At 41.3% G+C, this 19989-nt stretch overlaps 1 protein-coding gene across 5 annotated transcripts; it reads left to right on the top strand.

The window, feature by feature from the left end:
- The first annotated feature begins 336 nt into the window (after positions 1 to 336).
- HENMT1 (HEN methyltransferase 1) lies at positions 337 to 18680 on the top strand. 5 transcript variants are annotated; one of them, XM_012500570.2, is made up of 10 exons: positions 337 to 1394; positions 2367 to 2466; positions 4536 to 4664; positions 6426 to 6538; positions 7277 to 7411; positions 15784 to 15963; positions 16605 to 16782; positions 16908 to 16991; positions 17551 to 17643; positions 17986 to 18444. In XM_012500570.2, the coding sequence occupies exons 2-10, from the start codon at positions 2446 to 2448 to the stop codon at positions 18409 to 18411; spliced, it is 1359 nt and encodes a 452-aa protein (XP_012356024.1). In that variant the 5' UTR covers positions 337 to 1394; positions 2367 to 2445; the 3' UTR covers positions 18412 to 18444. The 5 variants fall into 5 exon arrangements, with proteins under 5 accessions (XP_012356024.1, XP_003267919.1, XP_003267920.1 ...); XM_003267871.3 differs by lacking the exons at positions 16908 to 16991; positions 17551 to 17643 and having other exon boundaries at positions 337 to 1615; positions 17986 to 18679; XM_003267872.4 differs by lacking the exons at positions 16908 to 16991; positions 17551 to 17643 and having other exon boundaries at positions 17986 to 18679.
- Positions 18681 to 19989: the final 1309 nt, after the last annotated feature.

The raw sequence follows: 19989 nt of genomic DNA on the forward strand, positions 1-19989 counted from the left end.
TTGAGTATATACCCAGAAGTGAATTTATTATTTACTCTTAAACATTCTATTTTAAATTACATCCTGTAGTAAGGTGTACACTCCTTTAATGAAGTCTGCTAAAACTAGTTTCCCCAAGTCAACAGGAACCTCTCAAACTGTAATGTGAAATTATCGAGTTTTTTTTGAGACATGGTCTGGTTCTGTCGCCCAGACTGGAGTGCAGTGGTGCAATCATAGCTCACTGCAGGCTCAGACTCCTGGGCTCAAGTGATCCTCTGGCCTCAGCCTCCCAAACAGTTGGGACCACAGGCAGGCGCCACCATGCCCAGCTAATTTCTTTTTTTTGGTAGAGATGGGGTCTCACACTCCTGGGCTCAAGTGATCCCCCAAAGTGCTGGGATTACGGGCGGGAGCCACGGCGCCGGGCCTTAAAATTGAATTTTCGAACCTTATTGTTAGTTATGTACTTCTTTACCTATGACACTAGACTCCCCAAAATACCAAAAACAAGATTGGTGTCATTTATCATTGTGTTACCCTCAAGCTGTTAGCATAGTGCTTTGCATATAGGTGTTAAATGTTCGAAAATACAGTTCCAATACATCGTTTATGGAATATTAATAGGCTATTAATTCAGTAGCAAAAACACCAGCTTTTGCATCTTTTAAAATATAAGTCAATCTTTTTTCCCTAAAGAAGGCAGCTTCGTCCCTCCCCTCACTCCCCTAATACTCTTCCATCACACACAAGAAAGAAAATACTTATATATATTAAGTAGGGTCTCCAGAGGGAAGGCTGGCAGGATACAATAACTTTTCCAAGAGATCTGACAGTTCTATCCACAACACTCGGGGAAAACTATTTCGGGGGTCGGGTGGCGGGGGAGGGGGGCGTTGGGAGCGGAAAGAACGTTTTTCTGAGCGCAGGTGTCACTGGGCCAACTTCACCCAGCCTACATTCCTTTAAGGCCCCCGTGGACTGCTCTGGGATGAAATCGGAGGCTGACTGGGACTCCAGCCGCCGGCCTCCTCGCGTGGAGCCTTGCTGCTCCTCTTGCCGCCTTCCGCTGGCCGGGACCGTTTTTAGGCCTTTGCCACGCCTCGGGAGCGCCACGAACCCAACGGCCGCCTTCCGGCTCGCGGTCTGCGGACGCGCTCGGAGTTGGGGGCCTCCGCCAACAACTGCCGTACCGTGCCGGGTCGCAGCCGCACGCTAGCGGGGTGAACGGCGCGGCGGGCGCAGGGGTCCTCGCCAAGGTTCGGACGAGGACCTTGAAAATGGCTTCCGGGCATGCGCCACAGCAGCCGTTACGAGACGCAAAACCGACGCCTTGGAGCCGAGAGCCTAGAGGGACGGAGCTCGGCGCACCATGAGGCTCCCGGGGCCCAGGGCCGACCGTGAGAGCGCACGAGGTTGGCGAGCCCCGCGGGGAGGCCCAAGCGCGGGTGCGGGCGCCGGCGTAGCCGCGGCGGTAGCGTCACGCAGCGAGGCCGTGCGTGCGCGGGCGTCAGGGCGGCGCTGAGTTGAGGACGCCGGCGGCTCCGCACCGAGCTTTGCTTTTTCTGTTGGGCATGCGTCTTACCGCAAGGTGATGGAAGCGACGGCCCGTGCAAAGACAGAAGCGTTGGTTTCAGTGAGCAGGGTTTCATAATACAAGTTGGTGACTAACATGTTGCCTAGGTTCCAGACTAAAGTCTAGTTGTTGGAGACACATGTGTAATAGAGAACCAAAATTTAAATTCAAGTTCGTGAGTGAATTGGATAGATGTTGGAGCATCTCTAGTTTATCAAGGACACTTTTTTCCCCCTCGAAATTTCATTTTGACGATGTGTGGAAAAATTTTTGAAAAAATTTGAAGTTGAGAGTCTTAGCAATGAAGTGGGCAGAACTCCTAAGATTGCTCCGTTTGTATCTAATTGAACTATTTATGATAGTAAAGGGAAAGGATGGCTGTTTTCACTCTTAGTAGGGTTTGACGTAGTGAAAACTTACCCTTTCTGAGCCTGTTTGTGAATGTCTGAAAAAATACTGGATACATTCAGTGGATTAAATGGTAGTCCACATTTAATCCACAGATGGGCTACTGTGAATAATGCTATGAACTTCAGTGTATAAATATCTGTTCGAGTCCTGCTTTCGTGTTTTTGTTTTTGAGTATCCAGAGGTGAATTCATTATTTACTTTTAAGCGTTCTATTTAAATTATATACTGTAGTAAGGAGTAAGAAGAGGCACTCCAGCCTGGGCGACAGAGCGAGACTCCGTCTCAAAAAAAAAAAAAAAAAAAAAAAAAAAAAAAAAAAGGCTTTCGTTCTTTCCTACTGAGCTAGGCAGCTATTTCCTTCAGGCATCGCTTTACAAAAACGGTTTTGTATTTATTACAGCTGAGTCAGTGCTGATTTCTCTCAAATAGAACCTGAAGGATAAATCTTCATTTTTGTTTCAACAAAACCTCGAAACAAAATGGAAGAAAATAATCTACAGGTAATGCCACCCTTCTTAGCTGCGTATTTGACTCTTAAGAGTTATCACCTGGATGTATTGTGAGATAATTGCAAGCAAAATTGATCACATTTAGGTCCTAGCATTTCCTGGGGTGTTGGTTGAGGTAAACAAGGGTATACATAGATGAAAGCGTCACATTTTGTGTATGTAAGTAAAATGAATGTTTTTACTTTTATCACTAGATGTTAAAGTAGCAAAATCTATTTTAAAAACACTCTAAGTAGTGTTCCCCAATGTGGTCGTGCATATGGATCACCTGGGGATTTTGTTAAGCTGCAGATTCTGTTTAAGGAGGTCTAGGGTGAGGCCCAAGCTTTTGTGTTTCTAAAGTTTCTAGGTGAAGATGCCACTGGTTTGGAAACCACATTGGGAGTATCTAAGGTGTAGCTCCCTACTGTCTAGTAGCTACACATGGCAAGTGGGCACTTGAAATGTGGCTAGTGGAACTGAGGAACTGAAATTTAACTTTTTTTTTTTTTTTTAAGACAGGGTCTTGCTCTGTTGCCCAGGCTGGAATGCACTGGCCCAGTCACAGCTAACTGCAGCGCTGACCACCTGGGATCATAACTTCATTTTTAATTTTAAGTTTAAAAATGGATATTTGATTACATTATTGGAAAAAAAGTATGTTTGGAATAACTTGGGTATGTGAGTGTATATTTTAAATGTAAAGTTTTTAAATCCAATACAGACAAGTATTTCTGATGAAAGTTTTGGAACTGAGATGCAGAAGTACAAAATATGTAGCACACTGGATTTTGAAGACTTAATGTGAAAAACAAGAATCTAAAATCTCTTATATTGATTTTATGTAGAAATTAATTTTCAATATATTGGGTTAAATATTCTAATTCCAATTATAATTCCAATTCTTGGGCTACAAGAAAGTTGCCTACTTGTATTTTATCTATTGGACAGTGCTACACCAGATATCAAATACCCTTTGGACTACTTTTATAATACTGCTGTATAGGAATAGTAACAGCTATTACAGATTAATCTTATAAATTCTGTTTTTTCTTGGGGTCATGTTAAAGAAAAAATTAGTTTGACTTTATTGAGGACTGTTGCAATAAGAACATTGCAAAGATGAAGAATTTGACCAGATAGGGTGATCAGATATCAGGGGTAGAAGATTCTGTCTAAACTGACTTAGAAGTATTCTTATTAAAACTGAGCTAGGCAGCGCAAAGATAGGATTGGGGCCAGAGTTGAGGTCTATTCAAGAAGATGGCTCAGAGGAACCTGACTAAAGTTTGGTCAGGGAGAGAGTCAGGGAGGATTGCTTGAGCCTAGAAATTTTAAACCAGTCTGGGCGACTAGTGAGATCCTATCTCTTAAAAAGAGAGTGTTGGCTGGGTGTGATGGCTCATGCCTGTAATCCCAGCACTTTGGGAGGCCGAGGCAGGTGGATCACGAGGTCAGAAGTTCAAGAAGAGTCTGGCCAACATGGTGAAACCCGTCACTACCAAATACAAAAATTAGCAAGGCATGGTGGTGCATGCCTGTAATGTAATCCCAGCTGCTCGGGAGGCTGAGACAGGAGAATTGCTTGAATTGAGGGAGGCGGAGGTTGCAGTGAGCTGAGATCGCGCCACTGCACTCCAGCCTGGGTGACAGAGCAAGACTCCATCTTGGGGGAAAAAAAAATATATATATATATATATCGTCAGTCATTATAAATATTTTCCAGCCTCCTGCCTACTTGGACCACAGGCTTTGGCGACTCACTCCACAAAAGGTCCCTTATGGTTAGGAGTCTTCTAATTGTTTTCATTGAATACATTCATTAGTAATGTTCCCTTCAGCTGAAACTAAGCTATAGGGAGCATACAGCTAGATTCTCACTTGTTAAAAGGCATGAGAGGATGCTTACATGAACTGTGGAGGAAATGCAGTGCTACCTAATGATTTTAGGACAAAGGGTTTGTGAAGGCCAGTGTGTTTTTCAAAGTGATTGGGGGAAATAAAGTTTTTTTTTTTTTGCCCCTTATTTAATTTCTGAAGTCATGCATGATTTAGAACCTTTTTTTGTTTGTGAACTTCAGTGCAGTAGTGTGGTTGACGGTAATTTTGAAGAAGTTCCTAGGGAGACGGCAATTCAGTTTAAACCTCCACTATACAGACAGCGGTACCAGTTCGTTAAAAATTTAGTGGATCAACATGAGCCTAAGAAGGTAGGTATTTCTCTTTCCAAACATTTAATTATTAAGACTAGTAGACTAGTCTTATGAAGTGTTTTGTCAAATGGATTAGTATGGAGAGACTTTTCACAGGGGTTATTGCAGTAGGGAGAATGCCGTAACCACAAGATCTGCAAGTGTCTCAAGAGTTAAGCAAAAGGGGTTTTTCTTTTACTGGAGAAGTGAACAAAGCTAGAAACTAGGGAGGTGGGATGAAAGGGTGATTTGAAAGGACAGTAGAATGGGGAGCCTTAAGGAGGGGTCTGTTTCCTCAGGCCCCTGTTCAGGGCCTGGGGGAAGAAGTTCAGGGCCCTGGGGGAAGAAGGAAAGTTTGAATAAAGTATGGTTAAAAAAGGAATTTTCTTCCCATTGATCAGTGGGGACAAGTATTCATGATGATCATTTGAGGCAAAGAATGGAAACACAAGGAATCTTATCTAAGTTTTATGGAGGAGGGTGGTTTTTTGCAGTGAGCCCTTTCCTGGAATACAAAGCACAGGTGGATTCCTTTAGCAGATGCCAGAAACACAGGGCTCAGATAGAATTCAGCATTGTCAGGTTCAAATTTGAAGAAAATCTTAAGATTTTGTAGTTGGATGTGATCTTGTGGGTACCATATTTCTAGAGCATTTAGTTAGAATATTGGGCAAACTGGTATTGTAGCCACAGGTATTGTGGTTCTTTTAAAATTAGATGATAATGGGCCGGATGCGATGGTTTACACCTCTAATTCCGGCACTTTGGAAGGCTGAGGCAGGTGGATAGTTTGAGACCAGCCTGGCACCAGAGTGAGACCCTGTGTCTACAAAAAATAAAATTAGCTGGGCATGGTGGTGCGTGCCTATAGTCTCAGCTACTCAGGAGGCTGAGGTGGGAGGATCCCTTGAGCCCAGGAGGTTGAGGCTGCAGTGAGCTTTTATCACCTGCACTCCAGCCTGGGCAACAGAGCAAGATCGCGTCTCAAAAAGAAAATTAGATCATAATGAGCCTACTCGGTTAACTTCAGAGTAAAGTCATAATTGCAAATAATCTACATCCATCCATCCATACCTGGTTACTATACTAATGGATTGGATGTGGATTAGATGTGGGTAAGGTGAATTTCTAGATGAAAGCTTTCTTTTCTGCTTGATGTTGAAGACAGTGAAGATTCCTGTGTGTGCAGGTTTCCCTTAACTGCACCACTCCTGTTTCTACACTTGCACACAAAGGTGCAGGTATCAGTTTATATCTTTGTAGCCATCTAGGCATGTGTATTCAGGTAAAGCATCTAAAATTGGCTTTTTGGCAGCTCAGAGTTCAGTATGGAATTTCAGATGGTTTGAGGTAATTGTTTAATGAAATAAATGTGTGAGGGGTGAAAGCTAAGTTTTAGAAAGCTTTATTTGCTGAAATATGCTGAGAATATTTGACTCCGGATTCTGATCTTGAATGGGAAAACTGTGTGTATGTAATTGTTTCTCATTAGTTCAATATAGACAATAACAGTTGTTCTGGAATAGGAATGGACCTTTCCATTTTACTATGATCAAATAGAAATTTGCCTATGGGCTTATAAAGTCTTAGGTTAATTTGTGTGTGTGTGTGTGTGTGTGTGTGTGTGTGTGTGTAGAATCTTCTGCCAAAAAGATCCTTCCATATAATACTTTTATTATTTTATTACTGATATATACTCTCTCCTCCTCAAAAAAAAGTTTTTGATCATACTTCTCTGGCTATAAATGTCTTTGAAATAACATTCTGTTTCATCTACAGGTTGCAGACCTGGGATGTGGTGATACTTCACTCTTAAGGCTGCTAAAAGTCAATCCATGCATTGAATTGCTTGTTGGAGTAGATATTAATGAGGATAAATTACGATGGAGAGGGTAATACTTAGTTTCTGAAAGAATTATGCATTAATCTAAAACTAGTGGTATTATTGAGTTTAGAGAAAATGTTGATTTTATATTTGTTTTAAAAGATTGAGGCTATTAGGGATCTTCAGCTCACTGAATAATCAGGCTTTGCCATAACACTAAAAATACCTGCATTTTATTGCTACCAACTTAAAGAATAGCCTCAATTAAATGATTATAATAGTCAAAGCATTGCAAATTAAAATTCAGATAGCAAAATCTCATCACTTTAATGCTGGGGACACTATGATAATTTATAGCAGATGATTTAAAATGCCCCAGAACACTGAGGCCAAGGCTCCAGGTCACCGCCTGCATTTTGAACTATAGCATTTCTCCTATCTCTTGTGTATAAGTATGTATATATTAGATTTCCACAGATTGCTTCAAGAATATTCTTTTTCTAAAGAACAAAAATCTCAAAATCACTGAATCAAAGTAAGCTGGAAAACCAAAAGTATTACAAATGAAAACAATATAACAATATTAAATATTCAAAGTCTTTTTTTCATTGGCCAGTAACTTCCCACTGTGAGAGGAAGTTTCCCCATGACCTGGTGTTTAATATATCAAGACAAGGAAAACAGACCATGTCAGACTTATATCAATAGAGGCAGAAGATAATTATCAGAGGATCTGAGTTCTGTAGCTGGTGAGAATTTTCAAATAGATCGTGTTCAGAAAGTTTCTTCAATAATTATTTTGCAGGGATTCGTTAGCTCCTTTCTTGGGGGATTTTCTGAAACCTCGGGATCTGAATTTGACCATCACATTGTATCATGGCTCCGTTGTGGAGAGAGACTCTCGTTTGCTTGGATTTGACTTGATAACGTGTATTGAATTGTAAGTTTTAAACTGATACACTATATAACTGTTCATTTGAAAAACCTGAATAAGTCTCAGTGATCTTAGTGTCCTAAGTATTTAGGTCTTGATTATTGTAAGGAAAACTGCTCATTGGTTGGGAATATCTTTTTACTCTGCTTTTCCAACATTTTACTTAGAAATTTCAAGTATACAGATAAATTGCCATAAATACGTAGTACCAAGAATACCTATACCCCTCTTTATCCAGATGTTAACATCTCACTTTTTAAATCATTTGTACATTGCACCCTCGCTCTCCTGTTCACCCCTCTTCCATCTCCCTTTAGAGTTATTTTTTTTTCTGAATCAATTAAGGGTATACACATGGCCCTTTGCCTCTACTAAAAAATTCAGTTTAAAAGTTGGAGGCCTCACACTACTTGAAAATGTACTACAAAGCAGTAGTAATAAACACATCGTGGTTCTGGTATAAAAACAGAGACATAGACCAATGGAACAGAATAGAGAGAACCCAGAAATAAATTCATGCATTTACATCCAACTGATTTCAACAAAGACACCAAGAACATACATTGGCAAAAGGACAACCTCTTCAATAAATGGTACTGGGAAAACTGCATATCCATATGCAGAATGAAATTAGACTCCTATCTCTCACTGTATACAAGCATCAACTCAAGATGGATTAAAGAGTTAATTGCAGACCTAAAACTATGAAAGTACTGGAAGGAAACAGGAAATGCTTCAGGACATTGGTCTAGGCAAAGATTTTGAGTCAGACTACAAAAGCACAGGCTACAAACAAATACACAAATGGGAATATATGAAACTGAAAGGTTTCTGCGCAGCAAAGAATAGAGTGAACAGAACCTATAGAATGGGAGAAAATATTTGCAAAGTATTCATCAAGGGATTAATATCTAGAATATATAAGAATCTCAACAGCAAAAAACCCCCAAATAATTAAAAAGTGGGTAGAGGACCTGAATAGATATTTCTCAAAAGACATGCAGATGGTTAACAAGTAGGTGAAAAAACGCTCAACATCACTAGTCATCAGGGAAGTGCGACTCAAGCGCAGTGAGATATCTCACCCCATTTAGAATGGCTGTTATTAAAAAGAAAATACATGCTGGCAAGGATGCAGAGAAAGGGAACTCATATAAATTGGTGTGAATGTAAATTAGTACAGCCGCTATGGAAAACAGTGTGGAGGTTTTTCAAAAAACTGAAAAAAGAACTGCCATGTGATCTAGCAATCCCACTACTGGGTATTTATCCAAAGGAAAGAAATCAGTTATATTGAAGAGAGATCTGCACCCCAATGTTTATTACAGCATAGTAGCCAGGATATGGAATCTACCTAAATGTCCATCAGTAGATGAATGGATAAAGAAAATGTGGTATTTAGGCAGGGCATGGTGGCTCACGCCTGTAATCCTAGCACTTTGGGAGGCCGAGGCAGGTGGATCACCTGAGGTCAGGAGTTCAAGACTAGCCTGGCCAACATGGTGAAACCCCATCTCTAGTAAAAATACAAAAAAATTAGATGGGCGTCATGGTGGGCCCCTGTAATCCCAGCTACTTGGGAGGCTGAGGCAGGAGAATGACTTGAACCTGGGAGGCAGAGGTTGCAGTGAGCCAAGATTGCACCATTGAACTCCAGCCTGGGCAACGAACAAAACTCCGTCTCAAAAAAAAAAGAAAAAAGTGATACATATGCACAATGGAATACTATTCAGCCCTAAAAAGGAATGAAATTGTCATGGATGAACCTGGAGGGCATTAAGTGAAATAAGTCAGGCATAGAAAGATAAATACCATAGGTTCTCATATCTGGGAGCCTAAAAAATTAGCTTAAATTTAAGTAGAGAGTAGAATTATTATTGGCTGGGAAGGGTAGCAAGGAGGAGAGGATAGGGAGTGATTGGTTAATGGATACAAAATTACAGCTAGATACCGTTTTATTGTTCTATAGCACTGTAGGGTGAATATAGTTAACAGTTGTGTTTTCAAAGAGCTAGAAGAGGATTTTGAATGTTTGTAACATGAAATGATAAATGTTTGAGGTGATGGAGATCCTCATTACTGTGACTTGATCATTACACATTGTCTACATGTATCAAACTACCACTCTGCATCCTATAAATATGTACAGTTCAGCTTATTTCCAAGGCAAGGGGTATTATGTAACCAGTTCCCTGTCCCCCGTTTTTTAATAAGAATATTTTTTCATTTTGGGCTCCCATTGATGAGATTCAGCTTCTGCATCTTTGGAATACTGCAGAATGCCACAGAAGTTATTTGGGTCCTTCTCATGGCCTCCCATCTGGAAGCACATAATGTCCATCTGTCCCTCCTTGATAATATTAATTTTGATTCCCCCTCTCCTGCCCCCCCAGTCAAGGTGTTTGCTCCACTGTGTAATTACTGTTTTGATTTTGCCTTTTTCTCTCAGGACTAATAGGGAGACATACTGAGACCATGCAGATACTTTGTCACACATTCGTATTTCCCCCTAGATTTAGCGTCATCAGTGATTCTTGTCTGACTCAGTCTTTATGACAGTGGTGGCAAATGATGTTTACTGTGATTCCAGTACTACCTCTGGACATTTACCAGTCACCCCTTGGCATTTTACCAGGAGTAAGAGCCCTCCCTCTCCCCACTTATTTATTTATCAGTAAGTGAACTAATGAATTCTTACTTTTTGACGGTTTGTGATTTATTACTGCACTTATTTTCTTCTTCAAATTGTCCCAGGGTTGGCTACCGGGGGCCCCATTGAGCTGGCTCCTGAGTCTTGAGATAGTTCTTATTTTTGTGAGTACTCTCTGACATCCCAGATGTGCCAGGCCTCTCTCCTAATTTTCCTTCTCTGGTCCTGGAATACCTTAGTTCTCAAAGGAGCTCTGTTTCCTTTAAATGGGGATTGATATTTAGGAACTTAAGATAGGTGCTTCTTAATGACTTTTAATAGTTAAGGGGCTTGCTCTGTGGTCAGTTTGCCTGGTTGTGTGTTCAGGTTGATTTCTCGTTTTTATTTATGTATATATTTATGCTTGTATGTATGCATTTATGTATTTTGAGACAGGGTCTCGCTCTGTCACCCAGGCTGGAATGTAGTGGCACGATCTTGGCTCACTGCACCCTCCACCTCCCAGGTTCAGGTGATTCTCTTGCCTCAGTCACCTGAGTAGCTGGGATTACAGGCACATGCCACCATGCCCAGCTAATTTTTGTATTTTTAGTAGAGATGAGGTTTCGCTATGTTGGCCAAACTGGTCTCCAACTCCTGGCCTCATGTGATCTGCCTGCCTCGGCCTCCCCAAGTGCTGGGATTACAGGCGTGAGCCACTGTGCCTGGCCTGATTTCTAATTTTTAGTAATATGTACTGCTCTTCCAAAGCAGAGTTTACTTTGTATTTTTTTGTATTTTCTATTGCCTGGAACATATTAGTTACAAGAAACAAAATTGAATGAAGAACAAAAGAGCCATATATCAAGTTTAGAACAGCAACTGGCAATGAGAAAATCTACTCGTAGGTATTTTGGTCTCATCATTCATACTTAAATATATCCAGTTTGTCCTCCTTAAAGTTAGTGTTTCAGTTTCCCGTGTACCTCTTCTATTATTTTTATTTTTATTGTGGTAAAATACACATAACAGAATTTTCCATGTCAGCCATTTTAAGTGTACAGTTCAGTGGCATTAAATACATTAACATTGTCTTGCTGCCACACTACCATCCATCCACAGAACTTTTTGTCTTGCAAAACCAAAACAATTACCAACCTAACAACTCCCAGTTCCTGGCTCCTAGTAGCCACCGTTCTATTTTCTGTCTCTATCAGTGGAATCAGGCATTATTTGTCCTTTTGTGACTGGCTTATGCCACCTCTCATAATATCTTCAAGGTTCACCCATATGCTGTAGCATGTGTCAGAAATTCCTTCTTTTTAAGGCTGAATCATCCATGGTATATGTATATACCGTAGGCTGTTTATGCATTTATCTGTTGATAGACACTTGGGTTGCTTCCACTTTTTGGCTGTTGTAAAAAATGCTGTTCTGAACATGGTATACAAATACCCATTTGGGTATATATCCAGAAATGGAGATGCTGGATCATATGGTAATTCTATTTTTAATTTTTTGAGGAACTAGCATACTGTTTTATATTTCTGTAACAGCTGCACCATTTCACATTCACATTATGGACCAACCACTGACTGGTCCATGAATGGCAGTGGCTTGGCTCCTTGAAGTCACTAGGAACCAAATTCCTGTGTCTTGTTCTACAGTCCCCTGGAGTGTTAAACCCATCTGTGGTCATAGCTGGGTCACAGACATATTCTCCCAGTTAACAGGAGAGGGGAAAATCACAGAGGCATGTATGCTAAATATTTTAAGACCCAGAAGGGGAAAACATCTCTTCCATTCACCCTCTGTGAGAACTTAGGCTTGTGGTCACACCTGGCTGCAAAGGAGGCTGGAAATGGATCCTGTAACTGGGCAGCCATATGCTTGCGACAACTCTTACTATGGAGGAAGAATAGAGTAGAGTTTGGTGGACAGTTAGCAGCATCCACCACAGAAGTCCTTGCCAAACTGCCCTCCTTAGGAGTTGTACTGATTCACATGCCTGTTGCTCATGTAGGAGGGTTTATTTTCCTACCCCTTCACCATGTGACTTTTCCAGTATTGTCTTATCCTACTTGATCTTTGACAGTCTGATAGGAGTAAAGTAATCTCAGTGTAGTTTCAACTTATATTTTTCCTGTATTACATTTTCACCTGTTCCAGAGTTCAGAGCACTCCTCTGAACTATGTGTTTTTTTATTAATCTTTCTTATTGGATTGTTAATATTTTTCTTAGTAATTCATATGCTTTCTTTTTACATTAGGGGAATTAGCCCGGTAACTATGATACACATAGCAGATACTTACCCCCACTTTGTTTTTTGACTTTATTTTTAATGACTTAAAAAAAAACATGTAAAGTTGATGATTTTTAGGGGGTATAGTTGTGTAAATTTGAACACAGATAGTTTAATGTACCCATTACTATGGTCAGGGTACAGAACAGCCCATCACCCCAAACACCTATTTTGTACTACTCCTTTGCGGTCATCTTCCTCTATTTTCCATCACTATAGTTTTGTCCTTTTGAGAATATATGACAATAGAATCATACAGTTTGTAACTTTTTTTTTTTTTTGAGATGCAGTCTCTTTCTATCGCCCAGGCTGGAGTGCATGGAGTGCAGTGGCGCAACCTCGGCTCACCACAACCTCCGCCTCCCAGGTTCAAGCCATTCTCCAGCCCCAGCCTCCCGAGTAGCTGGGATTACAGAAGTGTGCCACCACACCTGGCTAACTTTTGTATTTTGAGTAGAGACAGGGTTTCACCATGTTGGCCAGGCTGATCTTGAACTCCTGACCTCATGATCCACCCACCTCAGCTTCCCAAAGTGCTGGGATTATAGGCGTGAGCCACCGTGCCTGGCCACAGTTTGTAACTTTTGAGACAATCTTCATTCACTTTGTGATGGCTTTGAGAGTTATCTAAGTTCTTCTGTGTGTCAGTAGTTGGTCCCTCATAATTTCTGAGTAGTAGTCCATTGTATGGAAGTGCCACCTTTCATTCTTTATCCATTTAAAGATATTTGGATTGTTTCCAGCTTGGGGTGATTATGGATAGAATGATTATAAAAATTCACATACAGGTTTTGTGCAAAGATAAATTTCACTTCATTTGTGAGTGGGATTACTGAGTAGGTCATAGGTTTAAGAGTGTGTGTATGTTTTGCTTTTACAAATTTCCCTCTGAGCTGGGCATGGTGGCTCACGCCTCTAATCCCAGAACTTTGGGAGGCTGAGGTGGGCAGATCACCTGAGGTCAGATCACCTGGCCAGCATGATGAAACCCCGTCTCTACTAAAAATACAAAAATTAGCTAGGGGTGGTGGTGAGTGCCTGTAATCCCAGGGACTCAGGAGGCTGAGGCAGGAGAATCACTTGAACCCAGGAGGTGGAGGTTGCAGTGAGCCGAAATCGTGCTATTGCACTCCAGCCTGGGCGACGAGAGCAAGACTCTATCTCAAAAAAAAAAAAAAAAAAAAAATGTCCTCTGTATTTCCTTGCATCTGCTCATTTTGAGTTTCATTTGCTGTGTTTTCCTAACTTCTTGAAATAAATACTTAGCTCATTTATTTTCAGCTTTTCTTATTTTCTAGCGTGTGGTAAAGCAATAACTTTCCCTCTAATTATCTTGTAACCACAAGTTGTGGTTATGATAGGTAGTATTTGCGCTGGTGATGCAAAGAAGCCAAGTAGAATAAGAAGACTCAAGAAATGGCTAGATTTGACAGCTCGGAGACCGTTACTGACTAGTGAAACAGGTCATCAGTTCACCTTCAGTGCTTCTCCCTGTAACTGGATGGAAAGTGATGATGCTTCTGCCTATCACCATCCTGCTGAGAAATAGAGGCCCAGTGGTGATATGGGGATGTCCTTGCAGCCTGGGGAAGGAGATTGTCTCTCTACAGCTTACTCAATATGGCTCCTAATTTTCTTTTTTTTTTTTTTTTTTGAGACGGATTCTTGCACTGTCGCCCGGGCTGGAGTGCAATGGCGTGATCTCGGCTCACTGCAACCTCTGCCTCCTGGGTTCAAGCGATTCTTTTGCCTCAGCCTCCCGAGCAGCTGGGATTACAAGCACCTGCCACCACACCTGGCTAATTTTTTGTATTTTTAGTAGAGATGGGGTTTCACCCTGTTGGCCAGGCTAGTCTTGAACCCCTGACCTCGTGATCTGCCCACCTCGGCCTCCCAAAGTGCTGGGATTACAGGCGTGAGCCACTGTGCCTGGCTGGCTCACAATTTTCTTGTGAATTGCATAGAAGCTCAGACCTGTGTGAAGCATTTTTGTCAACGTCTAGTTTCCTTAGGACACACTGACTTAGATGGGATGGCAGCAAGACTTTGTCAGACCCTGTTTTGGTAACATTTAATTGTTATATAATTGCAAATTTACAGAAGTTGCAGGAATGGTCCAAGGAATTCGCCTCTGTTCTTTACCTAGATTTATCGCTTGTTTATATTTGATCCTATTTACTTTGTCTTTTTCCCTAAACATAATTTTCTACATGTATTTTTTATCTGAACCATCTCAGAGTAGGTTGGATACACTGTGTCCTGTTACCCCTAGATACCTTGGTATATATATTCTAAGAACAAAGACTTGTTACCATAACCATGTAACTCTGTCAGGAAATTGAACATTGATACAGTACGATTACCTAATCTAAGTCCACATTCAGCATTCATCATTTGTTTCAGTAATGTCTTTCTATAGCTATTTTAAAATTTAGCTATAATTTAAAATGGCCCAAGATCACACAAGGCATTTGTCATGTTTACCTGGGCTCCTTTAATCTGAAGCAGGTCTGTGCAGCCTTTCTGCCTGGTCCTATTTGCCCTTGATATTTCTGAAGAATATGTGCTATTTTCTAGAATGTCCCTCTATCTGAGTGTCTCCTCATTATCAGATTCAGGGCATGCATTTTTGACAAGAATATCATAGAAGTGATTTTGTCCTCCTTGATGCATTATATCAGGGAGGTATAACCTCAGAGACTTTTTTTTTTAGAGGTATTGATAATGAGGCCATAGAGCACAACGGAGGACCTTAGTTGGATAAGGGAGCATCATAGATGGAGTTGGGGGGTAGGAAAGGATGAGAATATATGAATAATTGTTCTTTTCCCCCCTCCCCTCCCCTCCCTTCCCTTCTCTTCTCTCTCTCTCTTTCTGTCTGTCTCTCTTTCTCTTTCTCTCTCTCTCTCTTTTTCTCTCTTTCTTTTCTTTCTTTCTTTCCTTTCTTTTCTTTCCTTCTTTCCTTTCTTTTCTTTCTTTCCTTCCTTCCTTTCTTCTTTCTTTTTCTATCTTTCTTGACTGAGTTTTGCTTGCCACCCAGGCTGGAGAGCAATGGTGCAATCTTGGCTTGCTGCAACCTCTGCCCGCTGGGTTCAAGTGATTCTCCCGCCTCAGCCTCCTGAGTAGCTGGGATTACAGGCGTGTACCACCACACCCAGCAAAATTGTATTTTTAGTAGAGACAAGGTTTCATCATGTTGGCCGGGCTGGTCTTTAACTCTTGACCTTGGGTGATCCATCCACCTTGGCCTCCCAAAGTGTTGGGATTACAGGCGTGAGCCACTGTGCCTGGCCCGAATAATTGTTCTTAGGTCATATAAGCATTATTACATATTCAAAGAAGGGAGAAATCGATATACAGATGGAAATTGTTTTTGATAAATCAATTGGAAAAATAGGTGCAAGTGAAGCTAGATTTTATTATGTCTTTGTCATTAACCATTTTAGAATAGAACATTTGGATTCAGGTGATCTGGCCAGATTTCCTGAAGTGGTATTTGGGTACCTGTCTCCATCCATGATTGTCATCAGCACACCAAACTCTGAATTCAATCCCCTGTTTCCATCAGTGACCTTAAGAGATTCAGATCATAAATTTGAGTGGACCAGAATGGAGTTTCAGACTTGGTAAGTTCAGAAGGGTTTTTGTTTATTTGGGATCCTGTTGGAGTTTAAAATCTTAGGAAATAAATATTAATATACATACATTACCTAAATTGTTTTGTACTTTCTTCCAATAAAATTGATTCCAATGTGTGACTTAGTATGTAATAAGATCACAAAGGAACCATTGCATTTGGGCAAGTGTGGAAAGGGGGTGTGGTCACTGGGCACCTTTTATGTGAAGGCATCTGTAGTACTGGCATGGAGATGAGGAACAAAACAGAGGGAAGGTTTGGGACAGTGAGAATGAGCCTCATGCCCCTCCCCGGGGTATCTCCTGAGGTTTAGTCATGTTTTCTGGTGTAATTGCAAACCCAAATGGGTAGTTGGGTTGAGCCCCTGTGGCCTCCTTGTCTACCCCTACACTCTGCCCATAATGTTCCTTTCCTCTTCCATATTCTTAGGGTAAATTGGAAACTGACACTATATCCTTGCCTTGACTTCTCTTAGAAATAAATACACTGGTGGTTAGGAATTTGTAACTTAGAAGAATTTATGTTCATTGTATTTTTCACATTCTATTTTACTGCTGACCAGAAATGGTTCCTTATTTAACAGTAGCTCTACATTTAGAAAAATGATTGCTGTCCTCGTTTTGGTTTCAGGGCTTTATATGTGGCAAATCGCTATGATTACTCTGTGGAGTTTACTGGTGTCGGGGAACCACCAGCTGGAGCTGAGAATGTTGGATACTGTACCCAGATAGGAATCTTCCGGAAAAATGGAGGAAAGGCAACAGAATCATGTCTTTCAGAGCAGCATGATCAGCATGTTTATAAAGCTGTGAGTATTCTTTGTGAGATATCTATCAGGGCTAGAGGTACATTAGGATGGTGAACTTTTTTGGGGAGTAAGACTCCCCAAAGTAGAGATGAGTGTAAATGACCTTGCTTTGTGGTTTACTCCAGGAGAATTCTTCAGGCCCCACGACTACGGTCCAAGTTAGCCTACGGTGTCCTTTGAGACTGCCTGGCCTTTTGGTGTGTTTCAAGGCATATTAAAGGGAATGATCTGCTGGGGTAGTCTTAGAATACTTCAAAGTAGCTGGGTACAGTGGCTCACACCTGTGATCCTAGCACATTGGGAGGCCAAGGTAGAAAGACTGCTTGAACCCAGGAGTTCTAGTGCAGCCTGGACAACATAGTGAGATCTCCATCTCTACAAAAAAACACCCAGAATACTTCAAAGCAATAGTTGAGCAACCTCTTTTTGTAATCTGTCAGGATTATCAGTAGTAAAAGGGAAAGCCAGCAGCAGTTTCTCCCCAGCTTGGCTTAGGACATTACTCTTTGAGCCTACAAACTTCTCAGACCCTTTTGGTTTAAAGAGAGAAGAAGAAGAAACACATCCTCCCCCTCTTTAAAAAATTTATTTAATTAGGGACAGGGTCTTGTTCTGTCACCCAGGCTGTAGTGCACTGGCACAATCATGGCTCACTGTAACCTTGAATTCCTGGGCATAAACGATCCTCCCACTTGAGCCTCCTAAGTAGCTAGGACTACAGGCATGCATCACCATGCTCAGCTTTTTTTTTTTTTTTTTTCCCCGTAGAGACAGGGTCTCGCTATGTTGCCCAGGCTGGTCTTGAACTTCCATCCTCAAGCAATCCTCCTGCCCCACCTTCTTAAAATGCCGAGATTACAGGTGTGAGCCACTGCACTTACTCACATTTTCCCTTTTAACTGAACCATTTTTCATTTTTTTTGCCTTTGCCCCTGTAATATCAAGTAGAAATACTGGGTACATGTGACTTGGTAGAAACTTGGCTGGGAGACATTGGGCATTAGCATTAGAAAGCAAATCAGATAGTTAATTTCTATGTGTCAATGATTTGATTCCCATTATAACTGAGGCATTTACGATTAGTAGGATCTGACATATATTCAATATGTACATTTATTCTTACATGGCAAAAAAGTTATTGATGGCTTTGAAAATTTATATATATTATTATACACTTATAAGTGTTTTGTTTTTTCCCTTCAGGTTTTTACCACCTCATACCCGAGCTTACAGCAGGAAAGGTTCTTTAAACTCGTGTTGGTTAATGAGGTGTCCCAACAAGTGGAAAGCTTAAGAGTGAGCCACCTGCCAAGGCAGAAAGAACAGGCTGGGGAACAGGGTGATAAGCCCAAAGACATTGGTGGCTCAAAGGCCCCTGTCCCATGCTTTGGACCAGTCTTCACAGAGGTTGAGAAGGCCAAGATAGAGAACTCTCCCACACCCTTCTGGGTTGGAGATAAATTTTTTGTACCTCTGCAGAGACTCCTTGCGTATCCCAAGTTGAACCGCTTATGTGCTAATGAAGAGATGATGAGATCGGTCATTGCTGACTCAATTCCTCTGAGCAGAGATGGTTCTGCAGTGGTGGCTGACCTGCGTAATTATTTTGATGAACAGTTTGAGTTTTGAACCATGTTTATTTCCTGAAATTTCAGGGTCTCAGCGATAGTTGTGCTCACTTAGAATTTAGGTTTTTTTGTGTAATCTTTATTCAAGTAATGTTTTTAAAGTTTCACTGCAAAAGTCTATGTTCCAAGCCATTGGACAGACCTGCTTGAGATATGGCCAGACTGCAGTGAGCCCTGAGAAAGATATTAGGGTTTAACTAAAAACGGGTGCTTTCCTTTGATCTTGGACTTTCTTGTTTTCTCGAGAATAAAGAAGTTGGATGTGGTAATATGTTAATTTTGAACTTACCTATATTTTTTGTGTTAGAGCCATGAGTTGATTGTTGTTAGTCTGTTCTCACATTGCTGTGAAGAACTACCTGAGATTGGGTAATTTATAAAGAAAAGAGGTTTAATTGACTTACAGTTCTGCAGGCTGCACAGGAAGCATGCAGGAAGCCGGGGAGGCCTCAGGAAACTTACAGTCTTGGTGGAAGGCGACGGGGAAGCAGGCATGTCTTATATAGCTAGAGCCGGAGGAAGAGAGCTTGGGGAGGTCTACACACTTTTAAATAACCAGGTTTATAACAAGAATAGCAAGGGGGAAATCTGCCCTCATGACCCAATCACTTCCCACCAGCCCCCTCCTCCAACATTGGGGATTACAATTTGACATGAGATTTGGGCAAGGACAGAAATACAAACCATATCAATTGTGATGTTAAAAATTTAAGAGAAAGTTATCAAATACAGTGTTCAAAACCTTTTCCTTGGGGTAAGAGTAGCTTTAAAGTTTTTCTGGGATTCTCTATCTCCTTAATGCCAAATTCTAACCTGTGTAATATTTAGCCTAGAACATCAATAAAACAGGAATGCAGGTGGCTGGAGGGCATAGAAGCCGCTTCATGATGTAATTGCTGTCCATGTTTTTTGTTTTTTTTGTTTGTTTTTTTGTTTTGTTGTTGTTGTTCCTTTTTTGAGACAGGGTCTTGTTCTGTTACCCAGGCTGGAGTGCAGTGGCACAATCATGGCTCACTGTAGCCTCAGCCTCTGGGCTAAAATAATCCTCCCACCTCACCTCCTCCCCACCAGTAGCTTGAATTACCGGCATGTACCACCATGCCCAGCTAATTAAAAATTTGTAGAGATAGGGTCTCACTATATTGCCCAGACTGGTCTTGAACTTCTGGGCTCAAGTGATCCTCCTGCCTCAGCTTCCCAAAGTGCTGGGATTGTTTTTTGAGCACCCTCTTCTCAGGATGGAATTGGGGTGGTAGTACTTCTCTGGTTGGAATTGGGGTGGTAGTACTAACGGGAGAAAGAAACATAGCTTCACCTCATGGGGGAAAACAGTAGTTTAAATGAGAGGCATTTCTTAGGCACAGGAGTCCAGAGGTAAGCCCCAGGCATGGGAGCTCTGCCACTTTAGGGACCCAGACATCCGTCTTGCATGTTGTGGCTACTTGGCATGCCACCCAGGGACAGAGATAGAGATTTGAGCTCTGGCTACTACTTTCATATTCTGAAACAGCAGAAGAAGAGAAGGGACAAAGGGCACACACAAGCTGTCTGGTAAGGCTTGCTGTGGGTTGTTACGCAA

The sequence above is a fragment of the Nomascus leucogenys genome, chromosome 12 (assembly GCF_006542625.1).
Source record: "Nomascus leucogenys isolate Asia chromosome 12, Asia_NLE_v1, whole genome shotgun sequence".
NCBI lineage: Eukaryota > Metazoa > Chordata > Mammalia > Primates > Hylobatidae > Nomascus > Nomascus leucogenys.